Source organism: Antennarius striatus, chromosome 10 (assembly GCF_040054535.1).
Source record: "Antennarius striatus isolate MH-2024 chromosome 10, ASM4005453v1, whole genome shotgun sequence".
Lineage (NCBI taxonomy): Eukaryota > Metazoa > Chordata > Actinopteri > Lophiiformes > Antennariidae > Antennarius > Antennarius striatus.
In genome coordinates, this window is record NC_090785.1 from 16,409,076 (window position 1) to 16,431,882 (window position 22,807).

Sequence of the window (22,807 nt, forward strand, 5' to 3'; positions counted from 1 at the left end):
TAGAAAACATTTTTAAGGACTCTAAATCCAATTTCCACATTTTATGATTATTTCCTCAACGATATTTCCTTTTTTAGAAAATATTAACAGGTTAAATATCGTTAAATAACGACGGGGGAAAAAAAATAATCTGTGTTTTAAATGATTAAATAAACGATTGATTGACATGGAGACTCGTCAGCTCGTCAAGATGTGCGCATTTTTTCTAGTGCGCCGAAAGCTGAAGTCATTCTCCGTCTCCTACGACAGCATCCAAGGACAGGAGAGCATCAGCAGAGAGAGGAGAGGGGGGAAGAGGAGAGAGAAAGGTGCCTCCTCGCCATTGCCATAAGTGTCTCTCTCCTGTATCGATGTCGGTGTGAGTGTTCACTCTTGGAGGCGACTGGAGTGGAGGAAAAGCGGGGAATTTAACTTCACAAGCGGACAAACCTATATGCTTGGATTTCGGCTCCTTTTTCCTTCGCCAATGCAAACGGAAATATGCAGCGAAGCTTCACCATCCTCTACACCAGTTTACTGGGGATGTGCTTGGGTTCCAGTTTAAGTTTCCCAAGTAACATCAATATAGGTGAGAATGGCGCACACAAGTCAGAAACGGACCCTTTCTCTCTGCATTAAAATCTGTATTTCAAGTTCATCCCGTGCGTCTTTTTCTTTTGTGTATTTTTTTTCTTGATGGGTGGGGGGGGTGGTGTTCCAGTGTGTTTCCACATTAACTCCCGATTCTTTTGTTGCTCAACAGGAGGATTGTTCCCAACCGAATCGCACGAATATGAGGTTTTTCGCTTCGCCCTCTCTCATCACCAGGACATCCCCAAACTGGTGCCGCAGGTGGATATGGTCAAACTGGGGAACAGCTTCTCCATGACATATGCCTGTGAGTATTATCTAGCTGGGATGTTCTAAAATACGCAAAGATTCTGCGTGTTGAGCGTCTTATCCAACCCAACAACCTGTTTAAGCGACTTCATAAAGAACGAATAACTCAGTTGATATAATCTGAAACCTGCACCGGCTTTAATCTGTCTAATAAACAGGCATACTACTGATATTAACTGTTGCATGGGGACCTCTAAGGACTTATTCTGCCCTATTTCCAAAGCATAATTGCATCGTGATTTTGGGCTTCGGGGATGCCACGGGCACTTCGAATCAACCTCCGCAGCCTTACAAGAGATCCAGCAGTCTGAATGCATCTGTGGAGCTGTGTGCGCTATAAAACGGCTGCCACCGATCCCTGCGCGCATCCCCGTGTCTAAACTGAGGTTGATAAATAATTAAATAACATAAAACAAAGAGCCAGAGCGCAAATCAGGGCTCTGAGGCGATGTGAACAAAGAAAGAAAAAAAAAAACGGCTCTAAATGCATTTTTAATTATTCACGGATCACAATACGATTATCTTTTTTTTTTTTTTTTTTTTGGCAGAGCACACACACACACACACACACACACACACACGCACGCATATACGGTTCCTATCAACTTTTAAGACTGAAGGATTACCTGTCTGATTTCTCTCCTATGATATTTGTAGTTTGATGCCAACAATAAGGCTTAGTCCCTGTGTGGTGTTCTGGTCAATGCACACTCATTTTGATGTTCACTCAATTCAAGCCCAATTCATTATTTTTTAATCTGAAGGTCATTAGACTTCCCTTAGTGTTCATGAATATTATGTTCCACATATACTGTAGCATAAAGTGTTTGAGTGGAACAAAATTCTATACGTCTCATTTATCCTTCCATTTTCTTCAGTTCAAAGCAACGATCATCAATCCTGATGAGAATAATATTTAATTCATACATTTGCTCACAAATATGATTTACTCCACCCAAGTCCACCACCAGTGGTTTTAGATTGAGCTTTCTGTTTTTACAGAAGTCACATTTGATCACAAAAAAAAACCCGGTTACCTCGGTAAAAGCGAAGTAGCAGAGGTTCGCAGTCAATGTTTTCTATATTTGTCATCTGAATTCATCGTGATTGAGATAAAATTGGTGTCTGTTTGACGTAAATTGTTCGAGTTGTATCGTTTAAAGACAAAATAATTGTGGCTCCACCAGATCTATGAACACTGGTTGAGTGACAAAAACACAGACTCCACTCAAGGGATAAAAATATGAATCCTTGGAGAGAGCAGTGGGGATGACATCCTCCTGCAGGGGATAATGTGGGCTATTGTGTAAGCCAAACAATTACTCCCTGTCTGAGCATTACTAAAGAAATGCCGGTCTAAATTGTTCCTTCTTTGTGTCCTTCCTTTGTATTCCGATAACATTTTGTCCTCCTGGAATCTTGTCCACTGTGTTTTTCTCATTCAGCTCCTTCGATTATGCCCATAGCTCACTCAGTCCAGGAGATACCCTTTGACAACTCAGCCTTCCTGTCTCACTGCCAAGTGTGTGACATTGCCAGAGTGACAGACATTTTAATTACTTCTTTCAGACATTGGATGTTGCATTTCCACTTTGAAACCTGTCTGGAATTCAAAAACTGATCTTTATTCCATGTCTGCGTGCTCAGTGCTCATCACGGATATCAATTGTATTACTGAGGGGGAAGAAAGCGATTCGGTTTTATGAATACAGGAAAAAAAACCCAAACATAATGACATTCTGACGGTCATGTAATTTTTTTCTGTAACCTTTACCGTTCACCACAGCCACAGATGTCTTGTAAGATGTGAGACATTAAACTGTTTATTAAATGCGTGAGTCAACATGCTCCACTTAAACACTTGTTTAGAGCTTAGTGCTATACAAAATAAGCAAAGCCATAAACCAAAGACCATCAGTCCAAAGTAAATAGAAAGCAAGTATTTTTCTCGGCACACTAGATCTATTATCAGTTGCCCATTACACAATCTTAACTTCTCACAATAGAACATGTGAATAAATGGCAGCTCTTATTCATAACGTACGCTATAGTCATGCTCTAAGGCAGTAAAGCGATGGGGATGTATTATGCTTGACTCCACATAGGGGTTTGCTGTAGCTTCCAGGAGTGTTTGCTCAGATGAAGTAGAGTTTGGACGCTAGGAAGTGGCACGACTAAAGGTAGGTTGTGTGAGCTCCTCTTCGCCAGCATCAGGAGAGGATGTACTGCAATGGCATTGCTGGCCATTCGTGAAGCATACGCCAACGAAATGAAAACTTGCGTTATTGCCTGCAGTCAAACTAGTCTCTCTACAGCTGTCGCCTGAGGTTGTTCTTTTCTTTTCAAATTGTGCCAGGTCTTGTGATTCTTGGGCTCCGGGATTCCGACCACACGGATGCTGGCAAATATACTGTAGGCCTGAAACGGAGCCTTTTCTTCTGTGTCTATAGTAATTGTGTGTCACTTAAATGGTACACACAGGTCTAGCCATGGAATTTACTTTTATTTTTCATGCAGTTTGTTTATTGCTGCAAGGAATTTAATCTCAATCCTTCCACTAAGACTCCTTGTGGCTCGGTAAGCAACTTAAAAAACAGATTGCTAAGAACATAAGCATCTATTTTATCCTCTGACCTGTTCATGTTTGAGCTTCTCATGTTTGGCTGGAGAAAGAGACAATGAAAGGTCATTCTGGTTCATCTCATCATGGTGTCTGTAAGGTATCATGTCCATTTGAACAATGTGGATCCGCAGGAATTTTGTTTGCCATGACTTTTTCATCAGTCGCTGATGGTGGATCTGACATCTGCAGGGCGGTGGCTGAGCACAGATGGGTTATTTATCACCAACTGTTGCAGTTTAAGGATTATAATGGCCAGTAGATTGTTAGGCTTTACCACCAGGACTTTGGTGTCATCTGAACTCAAAGTCTTGAGGCAGTTGCCTGCTTAAAATTACTTCTCACCTGCTTACAAACATCTGTTGGTTGACTGTAATCACATGTTTGTCTGCTGGGGTCTCAGCCTCCCCTGCTGTATTTGCGAAGTAAAACAGAATGATGTTCTCTTTGTTTACTGACTTTTACCCACTGTCTCATCGTTGTATTTAACTTGTCATTAATGATTTTAGTCATGCTTGGAATTGACTGAAGTGTAACCCCTGGTATTTTGGTGTTGTAACACTGTCCGTCATCACTGTTGTTTGCTATGAGTCCTCCACTTGACTGAAGTTGCCACACAGATGTGTTGTATAGTCCCATCATACATCTCCTAGTCTCGTCTCATGTCATTGTTGCCTGGGAATGATAACTCTCTTCACATAGGATGGAGACCAGTTTCATCTTTGAACATTCACAGTTGATTTTCACTGACTCACCAATGATCTGCAGGTTATTTTTTCAGCCCTGTCTCAGGAATAACCTCAACAGCGTGTGTGTGTGTGTGTGTGTGTGTGTGTGTGTGTGTGTGTGTGTGTGTGTGTGTGTACATTCAGATATGAATGTTTATGTCATGACATACAATCCTTTATGGTGTGTGAATGACTGTCAAATTAAGGGGGTCGCCTTGCCTACACAGAAAACTTGTGAAGAGGTCCAAAGTACGTGTGAAAGAAAGTTTTTAATATTGCTTTAGCAAATGGCTGATGATTAGCTCCATTGTGTTTATATTGAAGTTATTGTCTAGTTGAATGTGTTGTTAGAATACTGTCAGTAGAATACTGTCAGTAGAATACTGTCAGTAGAATATTGAGAGAATGAGACCAGATATCTACAGTGAGCTGGCAATGCTGCCGCTGTCTCATGAACTTTGATTTGTTGGACACCGTCTTAGGAATGTGTGCTGTATCTGGCCAGCAGTGATTGCAGGAGTAAAGCACAGACATACGCTTATAGCAACTCATTGTGTGAGTCACTATTTGGTGCTGCAGTTCACCACCATGCTGTGTTTGTATGATGTTTTAATTCCACCGTGGCGAGATAGAAATGCCACAGGTCTTTTGAGGCCTCATCATCTTCTCCACCTTTCCAGTGAAGAGTATATGAGTACCTAGTATCTAGTGGGTAACAATCATCTGTGTCCCTCCTCACTTAGGTCGTATTCTCTGTCCATGGATACCGCATCTTATTGCATAGACATTAGGCTCCTCTGCAGACCCGCCCTGATTACCCTGACTAACCAAATTGCAATTTCCACCACCCAGCTTGACGGACTAATAATAAAAAAACATTTTTTAAATGTCACATGTTGATTGAATGAGCACAGATGTCTGGACAAAGATGATGTATTAAATTGATTCCTGGAAGACTTAAACAATTCAGTCAGTACGTGCAACAAATAGATAAGAAAAGCCACATACCAAACATTTACAAGCTACAGTAAGCCCAGATAAATATTAACAAATAAGCAAATCTTCATATCAATCACAGAGGTTAAATGTAATGCGTTCGTATCCATTCTTTCTGATATGCTTAGAATCGGATTTGGAAAGAGTATTAATGTGGAACAACAATCATGCAGATGATTAGACATTCATTGCTGGCTCCTGCTGAATGCTAAAGACTGTTACTGCAAATTCTTGCCTACAAGAGCATAATGCAGATAATCGTTTAAATTCCTTCTGATACATATATATGTTTATATGTATTCATATATATATATATATATATATATATATATATATATAGTATATATAAATATCCTGCCCACAATGTCTATGATTTTATATTATACAATAACAGCGGCAGAAGTCATTTGGAAACCTGGATGCACCCCAGGCGACACACCGGCCGTCCTCCCGCCCCCAAGCCATTTACACCAGCGAGACAAGCAGAGCTGTGTAATGAAATGTAAACACACCCAAGATGCCTTCATTAATAAGATGGTCCTCTGCTCAGAGGGGAATGTGATGTGAATATGAGGGCCAGACTGGTGCTGAACACTTCCAGGGATGTTCCTGGTGAATCAAGGAGAAGGGGATAGGATGTGGGGGTGAGGGATTTTCTAGAAATAGCATAGATCCAGTGGTTGGACTACAATAAATATACAGGAGGTTGCTAATAATTTAGAAATTAGAGCTTAATTTCTTGATAAGCAGCATGTATTACTTTGTCATTCTGGTCAGGTACTTAATAGATTAGGGTCTCCTTTGTTTATAAGTCAAAATTTAAAAAAAAGATCAGAATACAGCAAAACATGCAATATCATTATTTAAAACCATTTAAGGAATCTACTTCAAACTGGTTACAGTATTTAATTAGGAATCATAACCAATATTCATGGGGTTTCTGATGGAGCCATCATCTTTGCAGGATGTCCACAAATGTTCTCTCCATCCAGTCACTTCTTTCAGTCTTCTGTGTAACTTCATCACATGTGACATCTTTTCGTGATTGTGTCACGCATATCACAGCAGTTCATGGGTGTGATGGTTGGCTGTGGTGCGGGCATGTCAGACAGATTCAAAGTGGAAGTAGATGGTATGAATGAAAATGACACCTCTCCCTGCTGTGTGTCATTTGCTCTAAAAGAGTATTTGGATGTGGGGGCTGCAGAGGCATATTTGTAAAGAGAAAGAAGGGCTCCTGGGGCTGCGCATAATGAGTCAGATGTGAAAAGAAGCCTATTCCTGGATTTCTATTAATATGTGTGGAGGAGTGTATTCATGTGAACATGCATCTGTGTGTCCATTCTGTCATTTGTGTAGGGTGTCTTGAGTGAGTGACAGTTCACCTCTGTATGTGTGTGTGGGAGTGAGAGTGGGGAGTGTGTGAAAAGCTGGGAGTGAATGGACCCTTGTGCAAAAGGATGAAAGGGGCTCCAGATTAGGGCAATACTCATCAGCTGGCACTTATGATCACTTCCTGCGCAAGCAAGACATCCCACCACATACACACACGCGCGCGTGCGCACACACACACACACAAACACACACATGCACGCACGCACGCACACACACATACACTCACACACATACAGAAACCTCCATGTACACTTACGCACATTCACTGGCACCTGCTTCAAGAGCAAGAGAAACAGGGCTTGAGGTCAGTGAGTTGGGTGAGTAGGAGGAAAAAATGAAAGAAATTAGAACAAAGAATGTCGAGAAGAAAAAAAATCATAAACAGAAATATGATTGTTGAGACGGAGCTGTCAGGATATTATTGATAATGGCAGCACCTTCGCTGTAACCTGAGACAATGGACTGAATCTGCATTTCTCTGACTTCTTTCTTACCATCAGTTGAATAAAGCAAGTGTTTAAACGATGCATTACAGATCCACATGTGCCTTTGTTTTCACATTTTCAATGAAAGTGTTTGCTAGACTGACTCATTTTACATGTTTCCAGTGGTTATAAATAACTGCCAGGGAAGCTGTGTACATGGAGAATATTAGTCACAGTTCCCCTCGGCTAGCTATCACATTACCATAATCTGCTATTGACTTGGTTTATAATAAGGACTTTAAAGAAATGCTACTGTAGCTTCATGTCAAATCCCTGCAGGTTCATGCCTATATTATCTACTCTTTGCTCTGATTTTCACATGTGTGTGGTGAGATTTAGACTTTGGATATTTTTGGTTGAAAGACATTTCTGACATTGAAAGCATTCAGAGAATATTGCACCAAACAACAAAATTTAAATTTCAGACAATAGAACTTTGGTCCAGGTTTTTCTGAATCACTGGCTAACATTTGATTTTACATCCAGTTCAGCCGTCCTGGTGATAAATCTTTCATTAAGACTAATTAGTGCTTGGAGAGAAGACAATTTGTGGGATTATTGTGACGTGGGTTGTGGTGTTTCCATCGGTCTACGAAGGTCTGGGAGAGGATGCAGCCATGATCAATAAAGGAGTACAGAAACATGCCCAGCTGATCAATATGGAACATATATGGAGGATGGGGAGCTTTCCCCCAGATAGACATAGAGGATAGGTGTGATTTATCATTAGCGAACAGGATGACTGTAGGTCTGCATCTCTAGCTGTCGTCAACAGTTAGAGGTCAGGCCCAGGGGTCATAGAACCTCTGAGATAAATCAAACCCTGCATTGGTACCAATGGACTAAAAGGCCAATGGCAACATAACAGTCATGACTGCATGTTCATGGTGTTGAAGGTATTAATTTAGTTATTGGTAAAACCAGAAACGATACAGTATAATACTGATGATGTCACATTTCTGACAGATATAATCATAAAAGTGTAAAAGACATAACAATATCATTGTTAGTCCTAAATATATTTTTTAGCCTTGCATGAATGTGTTGTCTTTATTTCATGTACCATATCATGCAGTGTTCATTCATTCATTCACTTCTTCCGCTGTCATGGGGTTGCTGGAGCCTATCCCAGCGGACATGGGGCAAGAGGCAGGGTCAGCTCCAGGCGTGACACTGGTGCTCCACGGAGCCATGTGAAAGACACACACGCACACACACACACACACACACACACACACACACACACACACACACACACACACACACACACACACACACACACACACACACACACACACACACACACACACACACACACACACACACACACACACACACTATTTTGAGAACAGCCAATTCATATGCATATTTTTGGAGGTGGGAGAAAGCCTGAAAAGCTGGAGAGAACCCATGCAGACAGGGGGGGAACATACAACCTCCTCACAGACTAGGACTCGAACCAGGAACCGTCTCGCTGTGGCGACAGCGCTACCCACCGGGCCACCACTCATGCAGTGTTTTAATTAATTTGGAAAAGTAAGAGGAAGTGACGAAGAGGTAGAACTAATACTCACAGATTGCTTTGATGGCAGCCCAACGTAAAAAGGGGAATGGTACGCCCATTGTTTTTGTTCTTATGCTCATTGTTCCCATCAGCAGTAATAACTTTGTACCCGATCCGTTGTTCTTCACCTGAGTGCTCAGATCTTATAAAGGTTTTTCAGGGCTCCCCCTAGGATGATCAATCTGAAAGAGAACATGACAGGACAATTGTTTCATTTATTTAAATATATTTACAACCTAATGCATTCCTGGAATAGTATTATTTTACCTCCAATTAAAAATGTGTGGATCTGAACCTTTAGAACTCAGAGCACTTTCTAACAAAGTAGTGTCTCCTTGTCAACCATCACCGCTGCCAAGAGGAATTATTTGTCTCTTTTTCACTTTAATCAAGCTTTCCAATGATACAGAGCAAAATGAATTACAGTTTTGGATTTGCAAATGATTTAAAAAAACAGAAAAGTAATTTTGAAATGAATGAAGAACTGAGTAGTTAATGAATAACTCCAAATGATAGCTTGCAGAGTAAGTAATGATTAGTTCAAGATTAGTTTATTAAGAATAAATATGAAGGAACCAAGAATGACTTGAAATATGATTTATCAGCACTTTTGAACTTCTGCACAATTGTAAATGGTTGTGCATACAATTTTGCTAGTTTGACATTTTTACCTTAAGTTTGGAATCTTCTCATCAACTCTTTTCTTCTGTTTTGTCACTCTGAAACCAAGGCTGAGTGCTGAGTGCACAAGTCATTTTCAATAACACTGAATTAATTTTTTTGTACTTCATTAGAAATAAAGTAAAATACAATAACTATCACATTCTGGTTTTTTTTTTATGTTTTAAAAGTCATCCCAACTTTATTTAAATAAGTGTTCTTGTTTTATGGTCACACACTTGCAAACACACACACACACACACACACACACACACACACACACACACACACACACACACACACACACACACACACACACACACATATACATACATGCACAAAGCTACAAGAGACAGAGCTTGAGTGGATGCAGTTAATGTATTATTCATCTCAGCATCTCCAAAACAATTCATGATGTTGTAAGCATAAATGTGTTATAATAACGATTTAACTAATCCTTAAGCAGTGTAGTGCTTGAAAATAGTAATCTCTCAACAAGGTCTGCCTGGAGAGGCTTAAAAAGAATTCTTTCCCCTGGAGATTTTTTTTCTGCTGTCCTTACAGTATTCTGTGCATCACTTAACTACTCTGTCCCTCCTCCAGGAGGACAGCCACCATACAGAGTCTCAGCTGGGGGAAATGTGTGAAAAAGGAGACGGGAGGAGGTTAAGCTACAGTTTCGGACCTGGTGGCTGGTGACCTCTTGGGTGTCATGTTCTATTGTGTAGCTACCCTGTCAGTCACTGAGCTGCAGCTGTAGTGATGGGCTTACCCACTGCATTCATGTTCAGTGGGATTACAGTGTGTTCAATGACTTCTTCTAAATGTGGAAAAACAACAGATCGTGACTGTTGAGTAGAAAACAGAGGATGAAGGAGAAAAAGAAAAAGAATTTAATGGTTGATCTCCCTGGGGCGAGAGTCTGGCAGGTGCTGGTTTGATGAATGAGAAGGCCTGGGTTTTTGTTTTGTTTTTTCTTCAGAGCACTGGGGAGAGAGAATGGCCGACAGCAATCAATGTAGATCAACCAAACCTGCTCCCCTTATAGCAGAGTGATAGTGGGACTAAAGATTGTTTCTGCATTTTGTATGTGTGTGTGTGTGTGTGTGTGTGTGTGTGTGTGTGTGTGTGTGCGTGTGCGTGTGCGTGTGCGTGTGCGTGTGCGTGTGGTGTGTGTGCATTGCTTTTCAAATGGGGGAAGTCCGCCCAGAGGTGACAGAAGAGTGTGAGGTTAGAAAGGAGAAAATAGCAGTCCATCATTTAATCCCCTCACCCTCTATGTAATCATTTTCTAACCACCATCTGCCACATAATGGAAACCCTAATGGCCATTCAGCTCCTTGAGATTTGAGAATTTTGTCATGTTGATATTACATCAATCTTTATCACACATTGACCTCACCACACAAACAGGCATGCATTAGCAATGGCGGCGTTAACATCATTTGTTCCACTCATCGTCTTCCGAGGCCTGCGCCCAAACCTTCTCTGTATTCATGGAAGCTCACCAAGTATTTAAAACAAATCTGTCGTCTATGGAAGCAATGGCAGCTGGGACGCGGAGGTCTGAACAGAGACGTGTGGGTCTGGCAATTAGAAAACAATGTGTTAGGACCAAGATTTGTGCTGCGAGTTGGAGGGACCGGCTCCGGATGACGACAGCTGTCATGGTGTCGCAGCAAAGCAGAACCCCCCTTTTGTCATCCGAGGAGCTTCTGTGTACTTTAATGAGGAGCAAAGTGTACAAGCATATTAAACAGTGTGACAGGGTGTACCTGCTCGTACTGCGACAGCAAAAGACTGCTGTTGTCATCTTCACAACTGCAACTGCAGATACTCACAGTGCTAAATGACTGGCTGGTCGTGACACCTAATATTTGGAATTCTAGAAGAAACAAACAAGATAAATGTATACGATAATCAAGGCATTCTTTTAGGCAATTATAGTAGTCTTTTGTGATTAATGTCTCAGATCAGAGAGGACAGATCCATGTGTTTATAGTCTACACAGTACGACTGACTCTTCAATAGGACCAGTCCCTTGAGATAAAACACAAGTTTCAGCTTTCAAGCTTTCATCTTGATTTACCCCATTAATCATAACTCCTGGATTAATAGCATACATGTTCATATAAAACTTGAAAAAAATGCTTGATTTCATGATTAATTTCCAAATAGGATGACAATGGACCCGGTGAGGCATGATGCTAATGTTACCTGGCATGTCACATGTTTCTATTAAATTGGACAGTGAAAATCTCACTTCTAGTTCTAAGTGAAAAAAAAAACAAAACTATGATGACCAATAACTACTCTTCTAAACTCTTCTGCTTTTGCTGTGCTGTTGCACAATATCAAGCTGTTGTTTGTTCCATCTCGTTCTCTCCAAGATCACAAGAGTGCTCCGCTGAGGTGATGCACCTCCCTCTCACATAATTTTAATAATATCCTGTGGTGTCAGGTGGACTATCATTTTTAAGCATGGTCTCTAGTGCAGGGGCTCTTTCTGTTGATGTTTAAAGAGATAATGGTGCCAAGTTTCTGGTGGAAGACAATTTTAATTTCTTACCTTTGTTACCCCAAGCTCCCAGTCTTCATGCAGTGATCAGAATTTATTCTTGTTTGTTTTGGTTTTTTTATTCAGTTTATTTTCTTCTTTCCAGACATGTTATTAAGACAGATTTTACTTTCATCAGTGTTGGAACATCAACAACAACATCCGAAAAATGAGATGGGCTGAAACATGTTACTCAAGTAAGATGGTTTCAGGGACATGATTCAAATACTTTTTGTGAAACTTCATGTACACGTCTGTTTGGGAGTTTTAAGCACTTTGGGATTTTTTTATGCTGACATTGAACTTTTATCGGACATATAATAAAAATTTCAAATAGTAGGTTCAACTTGAATATCTCTCTGAAGTTGTTCTTCATTGAAATGCTCCTGTTTTTGGGGATCCTGAATATTTCATACTTGTTCTAACTTGTCTACCCTGTGGCATTGACAATAAATTAGTTATCTGAGGCTGTAAGCAAATCATCAGACAGATTTAAAGTGATAAAATTTGATTATGTAGATTTAGCATTATTCTGTTATATTTGATTCAATGAAAGCCATCAGATTCCGAGCTGTAACAACGTGATTGTTAGTTGGACCTCTTGTCAGTCATTTTAAGAAAAGCTATGCAGTGTTTCTGGCTGTTCAGAGATTCCGAGACTCAGCTCTGCTATGAATCTTTCATTTCCCAGTAGCTCAGCTGGAATCTAGAAGACAGTTGTTACCGCCGCGAAGAGATTTTGTTTTCATCAGCGGTTGTCTGTTAGCAGGATTACACAAAAAAATCTCATGAATTTTCATGCAGCTTGGTTGGATGATTAGGCATATGGCAGAGGAATTCATTAAATTATGGACATGCAATTAAATGGGTGGTCTGGAATTTAATTTCCATCCATCCATCCATCCATCCATCCATCCATCCATCCATCTATTTTCTTGTCGACAAGATGATCACAATGTTCTCTTCTAATGCTGTTTATCCATCTTGTGGGTCACAGATCTAGCCTATCACAGTTAATTATGGGTGAGAGGCGGGTTATACCCCGGCCGAGACACCCACTCATAGTACCACAAGAAAGACAAACAACCATTGGTGCTCACAATCACACCTATGGACAATTTTGTTGTGAGTCACCTAAGCAGCATGTTTTTGTAGGCGGGAGGAACCCGAAGAACCCAGAGAGAACCCACGGAGACATGGAGAGAACATACAAACTCTACACAGAAATGAATCAAACCCAGAACCTTTTCCCTGATAGGCAACAGCGCTGTCAAATTTGATTTCAGTTTCCCTAATATTGCAAAGTCTACCTTTTTACCATCTCTATCGATTAATTCATTAATTAATCCTTCCTACTACTTGATGGACTGTGACTTCACTGGGTATACAGCATGGAAAAACCTCTGCAATTCTGGAGTGGCTATATTTTAATTTTCCATTTTGACCTAAAGGACTCAAGCCATTTTCTCAGTTCTACAGATTACTATGAAACAATGCTTTACTTGAAATATTCAATATTCATTAGAATCATCATGGGATTTCATAATTTAATGGCTCATCATCATGTTCATATCACGAGGGTCAAATTTGTCAAAAAAAAACAAACAAAAAAACACACCAGGAAACTGAGCTGCATTAAGTTCTGTCTAGTTAACTTGTAAAACAGTGCTTGGTGTATTAGTGTTTTAGGGTTCAATCCACATATTCACCTCCATCACTTGTTTAGTCACAGAAATGAAAGTATAAGAGGGCTCGTCCCCCTGCACCTGTTGACACTGATAAGCAGATGGGAGGTAATTGTGAAGGGATGATGGTTCAGGGGATAATTTTCATCATAAAGGATTTGATCTGGGCTGGTTTTCTGACCCACTGCCGAGGTAACTGTTCATTCAGTAGGTGGCTGGACTCCAGCAATCCACATTTGAACTGCTGAGAGAACAGCAAGGAGGTGGAACAATGGCCCCACGGGAGAACGTGACAGACAGTGGAAGGAGGAGAAATGTTCAGAGCAGAGCTGCCTCACACCCTCGATTACCCATGTAATGAGGCGACGTGGTGCCATTGTTTTAGCACTTTGAGAAAATAGGAGAGATCTAGATTTCGCTGTGTGGTCTCCGTGTTTCCTACTGCTAGGTTGGCATCTGTTCTCTTTGTTCACAGCAGTCTTCCTATCATGTCCTCTCACACACTAATTTCTTTCTTCTCCTCTGTAACAAGCAGTTTTGCCTTCTGTCACCCTCATCTAGATTTCAAGTCGTGCTTGCTATTTAGCTCATCCGTATTAGCTTATTACCCCTGTTTCAACTAATGCTCTCTTGAGTATCAAGCCCTCCATAACATTAATCTAGATCTGTTTTGCTGGTCAGCTGCTCCGGCCTCTGATATCCCCTTTGGGTAGGTGTTTGGAATAGTGTCTCTCTGTCCGCCCTTTTTCTCTTTTTTTTGCACCTTTTCTTCTTTCAATATTTGTATTAACAACCTTCTTTGTCCCTTTTCTTTATTATTATGTCTTTCTTCCTGGCGCACACTGGTAACAGCAGTGACATAAACACCATTTTATTGCTCTTGCACGGATAATAAATCTTCCTGAAGCTTGAGAAACCAAACACGTTTATAGTGGAGGGAAGCAAGTGCACCTCTCTGGAATACAGGGCTACTGGGCTTATTTGATCTCTAGAGAGGTGAAAGGGCAATGAGGTAAAACTCACCTTCATTTTTTTTTTTTTTTCGAAACATGTTTCGAATTTTTGCAGAATTGCAGAAAAAAGTTACAATTTGTTTCATTCATTTGTTTGTTCCTTCCTTCCTTCCTTTGTTTGTTGGTTTGTTTGTTCATTCCTTTCATTGATCATTCTTTTTTTTTTTTTTTTGCAGAAGACACAACCTGTAATTTACGCTGGAGCCTATCCCAGATATCATTGGGTGAGAGGCAGGGTATATCCTTGATAAGTTGCCAGTTCATGGCAGGGGCAAATACAGAGACAAATACCCACCTATACCTATGTTCAATTTAGAGTGGCCAATTCACCATAATTGTGTGTTTTTGGAGGTGGTAGGAAGCTGGAAAGCCCAGAGAGAACCCACTCAGACACAGGGAGGGCATGCAAACTGTGCACAGTAAGAACCTAGGCGGAATCAAACCCAAGACATTCTTGCTGTGAGGCAACAGCGCTATCCACAAGGCCACCATGCTACCCTAATCTGTTTGCAATAAATAAATAAATTACCACCAAATGAATCATGTACTCCAGAATAGATCTCATTATTTTCCGAGATCTCACAAAGCTGTTCTCGCAGTTAAATCCTCATTCTTAGTTAGGGCTTGAAATCCTTGTAGGTTCTGGGTATTGGTCTCCTGGGTCTCTGTCCTCTGAGTCATGGAGGATTGATTCCGCTGTGCCAGTCAGCTGTGTTGGAGGGCTCAGAGAAGTCACCTCGATCTATTCCCTGGGGGATTATTCACAAGCACAAGCTATGTGTGAGATGCTCTCTTGTCAAACACAAGGAGTATTTGGTATTTAGCTGGGGCATCTGGAAGGATACAATCTTAGCAGGTCCTGAATGCATGTATATGCAGCCATGTGTGAACTAAATGTCGACTTCTTTTGCCTTGCCTTTCATTAGCGTAGCTGATTATCTCTCCAAGTGATTGATAGGACCAAGGGGACCACAAATGCTCTCCGTTTTTATTACACAGATCATATGACAGTTATTAGCCATGGGTGGCTGAAGGGAGGACGACTGTGTGTGTGTGTGTGTGTGTCTCCCAGCATCTGTGTCAGGTGTGTTTATCTCTCTTCAAAGGGCTCTGCGTTTGATCGAGTGACCTTTTGCCCTGGTGTATATAATTACTAAATGTGACAGCAACCCTCCTACCCTTGTCACCACTCTCCTCTTTCAAAAGGAGGCTTTTAAATGTGTTGTAAAATATATTATAGCGTTCATTGCATATATAAATATATATACATATACTGTATATGTATATTTTTTTCATTAAATTAAGGTGTGAACCTGTTCTCATAGCTGCATTCGTATAATACATTTGTATAGTATATTCTATAGATTATCTTACATATTTTCATTATATACAGTACAATGTATTGTTTTGCATTTCACGCCTGAGAGCTGACAGCAGAGCGATGAGGAAAAGAGATGTAAAATAATCCCTCACGGATTTGTTTGATGGCGTAGCAGCGGTAATGAGAAGAGAGTTTGAAATGTAAAAGCCACGGTGAAGCAGGTGATTGAGGATGATTAATTAATAAATGATTAGTGGAAAATAAAACAACAAAAACAACCCCGTCTATGGAAGCGTAACAACAACAACAACAACAACACATTCTATGGTTCCTGTTCCTCACATTTGTGGGTTTGCTATTTTATCTATTTTAGATTATTTCTCTGGGTTTTCAAATATTCATTCATTCATCTTCTAACCGCTTGTTCTGCAGCTTATCCCAGATGACTGAGAATGTGAGGAGGGGGAAACTCCGGGCGCAACGCCAGTGCACCACAAAGCCACACAGAGACACAGACAAAGACACACACACACTCATACCTACGGTCAATTTGGGACCGGCCAATAAAGCTGAAACGCATGTTTTTGGAGGTGGGAGGAAGCCGGAAAACCCGGAGAGAACCCACGCAGACACCGGGAGAATATGCAAAGTCCGCACAGAGCCGGACTCGAACCCTGAACCGCTTTGCTGTGCGGCGACGTGCTAACCACGGAGACACTGTGCTGCCGGTTTTCAAATATATAAAAAGGAATTATCAAGCCTATCAACACAACATATCGAAAATGTAAAAACAGAAAATGTGTCATAAATCAAACATATAAACAAGACATTCAGTACTGTCACATTTTTAAAGATTTTTTCAGGCTACTTTCAACAAATTTAGACATTTTTCAGACTACGTTACCAACAGATATGTCTAATTGATTGTTGTGATTATTTAACATGTTGCTAGACTCACAGTCTAGAGTTATATGTGCGGAATCATCAAATACTTCAAATGTTTTCCAGCATGTCAGTGGTATGACTTTTAATTGCACACAAAGACAGGGAAGAAATTAGGTAGGTATTTAGGAAATAAAAAGATTGGTTTCGAAATAAATGGCATTTCCGAGGCATGAAGTCACCTTGTGTCGTAATAAGTCAAGGTGAGATCAAAAGGCTATGTTCAAGCTTTAGGTTGGAATGAGAATGGAGCGATCAGAAAAAAATTCCAGGGATGATCTTTTCTTATGATCGTTGCAACTTCATGATCTTGCCTGTGTCTGTGATCTTTGTGTCCCCATTTCGCTGCTTGTCTTGACTAAAGAAGGGCAGCTTTACCTCTTTGGTGTCACAAGATGAACCACATAAACTTGGAGGTAATGTGTAGGATTGAGACTCATATCATACGTTTATTTATTTACAATACCAGACTTTAGAAAACATATTTTTTGAAAAATACAAAGTACATGGTTTGTAGGTCACATGGTTTGAGAAGCTACTTAAACAGCTGTCCTATTTTGTGGAGTCTAATGACTTTTCTGTCCACAGTTCACACAGACTTTGTCACAGACTTCATTCAAGCAGGACCTTTTGAGATGACTGACCAAGAAGCATCCAGGCAGTACATCACCACAAGCTGTGAAAATAACTCTGACCATAACGTTGCTCAGGATAATGTCGTGCAAGTCAAGACAAAAAAAGTAGAAACCTGGCAGCATGTAAAGCATATGACACTCATCAGAATTTGTGTTTTGTGTGTTGTAACAGTAAATATATGAGGATTACAGTTGTTGTTGAGCCAATGCTACCAAAACACTACACTTGTATGGATTCTTGCAAACCTGGTTAGGTTGGTTTCCCTCAAATTTCATTTGAAAAACAGCTTTGCAAACTTGGTGAAATTCAATTTCCATATCAATTCATTTTTTCGGCATATCATACAATGCAGAGGTCTGGAAAAGAAAAACGAAACGCATGCACCTACATAAAGAAGCTATTCTGTAAAGCACAGCTCTAAATACAGGTTGGCGAGCAGCTCCTGAGAGGCAGGTACCATTCACAAGGGCACCTTGATACCCTTGACTGATGCAGTTGGCCAGTATTTCTGGCAAACAATTGACCTTATTTGCATAATTCACTGTAAATTGTTTCAATGCTTAAATTGATTTGTTTCTATTGCTTAGAACGTTTTTAAAATTCCACATTATTTAAAATATAGGGCTGTTTGTTTGTTTTTTTGCCAGATTAATATTTAACCTAGTTGCCGAGTCAAGCTGACGTTGTAACTGAATCTGCTACCATATTGTTGTCATCTATATCTATATATTTGTGTAGTAGCTTTTTCATTGGTGAGATTGCGTGGGCCAGGAAACAACCCATTACCTATTGGTACAGCTTGGGCTATAAAAGCAGTATAAGATGTGTTTACTGTTGACATTTTCCATAATTACAAGATCACTACTACATTAATTTAAAATTTTAAGTAATTAACACAATAAGAATTGCCCGGGGAATATAAAACACAATATATTCTTGTAGATATTTTACAAAACAAATCTCGTTTTGTAAAAGCAAACAAACTGTAAGCGAAGAATTACGTACATACTTTTTTCCAAGGTTATTGACAGGAGTAATTCAGAAGTCAGTCCCTTCTCCTTACTGCTTTTGTTATTTGATATCTATGTTAATAATTAAAACAGTCTGTGGTGAGTAAAATTTGACTTTGTCCAAGGTGATCTCTGCCCCAGCCAGGCAAATGAGAAAAAAATATATAATGTTGACCCCTGCAGTAGATTTGTACAGTTCTGTGCAGAGCAATAAACATTCATGGGAAGTATGAAGGATGCCGTTAACAACCCCTAGCAACTCTCTTATCAACCAAAACGTCAGATGCAGGAACAACTGACACAAACACACCCTCTTTGTGCAGCCGGCACAGACACATCTGTCATTTGATATTTGGCTCATGCTAAGCAGAGGAACAGCTGCAGGGCATGCGAAACAGAGAACAGGGAAGACAGTAGCTGCGTGAGTTGTGTTTCTGACAGCTCCTCCTGTTGAGTAAGTATCAGTCCCTTCAGGATTTGAGTTTTCCTCTCTTTTCCTGCAGCCCAAATCTCTTTGGCCAGACTGAATGCAAATCATCTTGTTTTCCATTCATATGGAAAGTTTCAAAGGAATAAACATTTTTAAAGTGAGGTTAGTTCTAGTGAGCACTCCTGCATCATCCATATACAAACACTGAAGAATTTTGTTGGTTTGTGGATTATGGATTGTTTCAAGTATAAAATAAAATTGCAGTGCATGAGAAAAGTCATGAAAAGTGATGGTTCCAGAATTAAGATTTTGCAAAGCTGGGTCGGTTAGCTATACACAAATTCATTGAGGCGAAACCTAATTATACTAAATATCCAAATTCCCTCTTCATCTTCCAAAAGTCTTTCAGTGGCTCTTAGCTAGCCTATAATGCATGCCAGAGAAACAGACTGTTGCCCAGGCAACCTCAGTCCTGCCACCATGGCAGCTGTAGCTGCGGCAAGAAGACATGGTGTGCCAAGGTGGACAGGTGTTCCTGGGGTCTTCAAGATCACATTTGGCCTCTCAACCCGGTCTCAAATGTCAAAACACACACAGAGTGGCGTTAACAAGACGCTCACTCAAGCTGCAAATACTCAATATGCCACTCCTCTATCCTGCTATGTGAGCGAGACCTTTGACTGTTGAGTAACACTAATGTTCCATCACACTTTTGTCAAATTAGAGGAGCACATGGATCCCTTTGTAAACTCAGAGCAGGAGGTCTGTGCCACATGGGCACTGCTTTCTATTGTCAGGCCGGCACACTGTAGGTATGAGAAATGACTCATATTCAGTGAAACATGGCAACTTGCTGTAGGGCAGAATAATGGGACACTACACAAAAAGTCAAACAAGCTCTCATTACCTTTTATCCAGGCAGAACATAGAGGCCAGTGATGGTGAAATTGGTCCTAGAAAATTGTAAGGGGGAATATAATGTGTGCTACAGGAAAGCAATAGCTGAGAGAGTGTCGATTTAATAGCAAGAGCGTGTGCAGACCATGAAGGAAAGATAGTTCTGTCACTGAGTCAGTGTGGCGAGGCTCAAAATGTCTATTTCAGTGCTTGCTTTAAGTAGGGTGAGTCACCAGGCTTTTGGAGCACTAGAGGCTACATATGTGTGTGTGTGCATTCATGTGTGTGCACATTTACTTTTATGTGATACCGCTGAATTCGTCTCTCGTTCTCTCTTTCTCATTCTGCAGCTATCTCTATCACACACACACATGCACACGCACACACATGCGCGCACATTTGCCTGCCTGAGGGTGCATGTCTGTGACAGGTTAGGCGTTTTGGGTGTGGGCCATCCTCTCCATCGCTGCCTCAGCTTTTAGCAGTGAGCTGGACCTCTCATGGGGACAGGCAGCGACTTCAATCTGTTTGGTAAATACTGTGATAAGTAAGGCCCACCAATAGCTACAGCAGAAAATAGCCCAAGCCAGACCTGCATGTGCAAAGATAGCATGAAATTACAGAGAGGATATTCCATCCAAAGACCAGGCCAAAGCCATAAATGAGCTATTTTAAGATATTAGTCAGTGTGTTGGAAATCTGAGTGACGACGAGACAATAGAGAGAGCAAGGGGGAAAAGCAAATGAGAAGAACTGCCTCCTGCTGCCAGTAAAATGTCAATGGAACCCATGAGATTCATTGATTAACCTCTTAACTCGTAATCCGTCTTCAACTCCTGGATCTTGCTGAAAGCAACATACAGACTGGCAGTGCACAGGTAGCCAGCAATGATTCCATAGGCTAGTCGCTCAGTAGACAAAAAGTTTTCAAAGTGCGCCCAACTGAAAATTCATTTACTACATAATGAATACACGTTCAACTGAAAGGATTGACTGTTTGGCCGCTTGGTTGATGGCATGTATTTCTTTCTCTTGCTCCAGATTTATATTTTTTCCTATCAGAATTAGCATTTCTTGGGTTTGCTATTGAGGTGACGAACAAAAGTAAAGTAGAAGCTGAATTCAACTGAATCCAGTATAGGGCTGCAGATCAATCAATTGCAATCTTTCAATCAATCAATCAATCAATCAATCTACTTCTTTATACAGTATATGTAACAAACATATATTGCTTACATATACTGTATGAAGGAGACACAGTGGTGCAGTGGGTAGCGCTGTCGCCACACAGCAAGGCAGTTTCAAGTTCAGGTACCACTCTTTGCGGAGTTTGCATGTTCTCCCCGTGTCTGCGTGGGTTTTTTCTGGGTTTTCTGACTTCCTCCCACCCCTAAAAAATGTAGCTTAGGTGCATTGGTAATACCAAGTTGCCCGTAGGTATGAGTGCATGGTTGTCTGTTTACATGTGGCTCCACAGTACACTGGCGTCGTGCCCGGAGAATACCCTGCCTTGCTCACCCAGTCAGCTGGGATAGGCTCCAGCACCCTGTGACCCATGATGGCGAGTGAAGCGGGTATTTGTGTGTATGTGTGTGTGTGTGTGTGTGTGTGTGTGTGTGTGTGTGTGTGTGTGTCTGTGTGTGTGTGTGTGTGTGTATTTGTGTGTGTCCATTCTACATATAGGCATCGAGATGGCGAAACATGGGATATTTTAAATTTTGAATCATGTATTTTTTCCAAACAGTTTCTGTACGGTTGTGAAACAACATGGTCATCTCCAACATCTCACTATCGATGATGCCAACCCTACGTGGAGCAGCTCTATTTCCTTCTTCAGTAGCCATATTGATTGCTTTCTAATCATTATTTAAGCTGCCGGTTTCAAAAACAATGAAAAGAGTTGCTAAAATATGCCGGAATTTACAGTAAATGAAGAGCGTTTTAGTTAAGACAAAAGAAAGCTTCTCTTTTGGCTTTGTGGTGTTTTTTTTTCTCTGTGCTAGAATGTTTTCTTATATTGTAAATATTCCCAAATCCCGTTATTAATCCAGAAACTAAGCTTCTCTGTGTTTTCTTTTCCTGTCCTTTTTTTTCTGGCAGTTTGTTCCCAGTTCTCCAAGGGTGTGTATGCCATCATTGGCCTGTATGACAGGAAGACAGTCAACATGCTCATGTCGTTCTGCGGAGCGCTGCACGTCTGCTTCGTCACTCCGTCTTTCCCCATTGAGACGGCCAACCAGTTTGTCATCCAGCTGAGGCCTGAACTCCAGGATGCTCTGGTGGGGGTGATTGATCACTACGGATGGACCAAGTTTGTTTACATGTACAGTTCTGACTCAGGTACGAAATGTCAGCCTATGTTTAATTTCATTATTCTTAGTGGTCATCATTAAAACAGCGAAGTGCCAAGATACCTGAGGTAATCCTCTGAAATATGGAGAGTCTAAACTGGATTTCATTATAATCACATCTCCTAAAGTATTATCATATTCATTCACCTTTCAATGGAAGCATGTGTAGTTTCACCGTGGGATTTCTTTTAAATGTACTAAACCACATGGTCATGATAGCAGTCAGAAGCAGACCCAGTCATTAAACCAACCAACATTAGTTTTCTTCATATTGCCATGGCGACCCCATTGGGGTCAATTATAGCTTTTGTGCAACAATGAGCTAGTAGAGCATGTATTTTAGACCACCATGTTTCCACAGAAAGACAACACAGAATAAAGAAACAGTCACCTGCACTGCAGGACAAATCACACAACAGAACAAAAAGATCAAGCTTTTCATGGAGTATTTGTCAGCAGGAATCTGGTTTGCAACTATGCCTTTCCTCACATCACATCTAAAAAGAAAAATACAAAAAAGTGCTATAACTTACCATTTAAATAAATGAACCACTGCAGAGGCAGGCAGCAATAAACCAGCACACCTGTCAGCCTCAGCTTTTGCTCCTGTCTTCTCTAGACAATCAGCTTTACCCTTA

General features: G+C 40.7%; 1 protein-coding gene across 1 annotated transcript in view; it reads left to right on the forward strand.

The window, feature by feature from the left end:
* Window positions 1-406: 406 nt before the first annotated feature.
* The window catches only part of gria1a (glutamate receptor, ionotropic, AMPA 1a), a 70,909-nt gene continuing 48,508 nt past the window's right edge, over window positions 407-22,807 (forward strand). Inside the window, exons 1-3 of the mRNA XM_068325027.1 lie at window positions 407-568; window positions 743-877; window positions 21,919-22,158. Coding sequence (XP_068181128.1) covers window positions 481-568; window positions 743-877; window positions 21,919-22,158 — 463 coding nt within the window. The 5' untranslated portion in view covers window positions 407-480. The remainder of the gene's footprint in view (window positions 569-742; window positions 878-21,918; window positions 22,159-22,807) is intronic.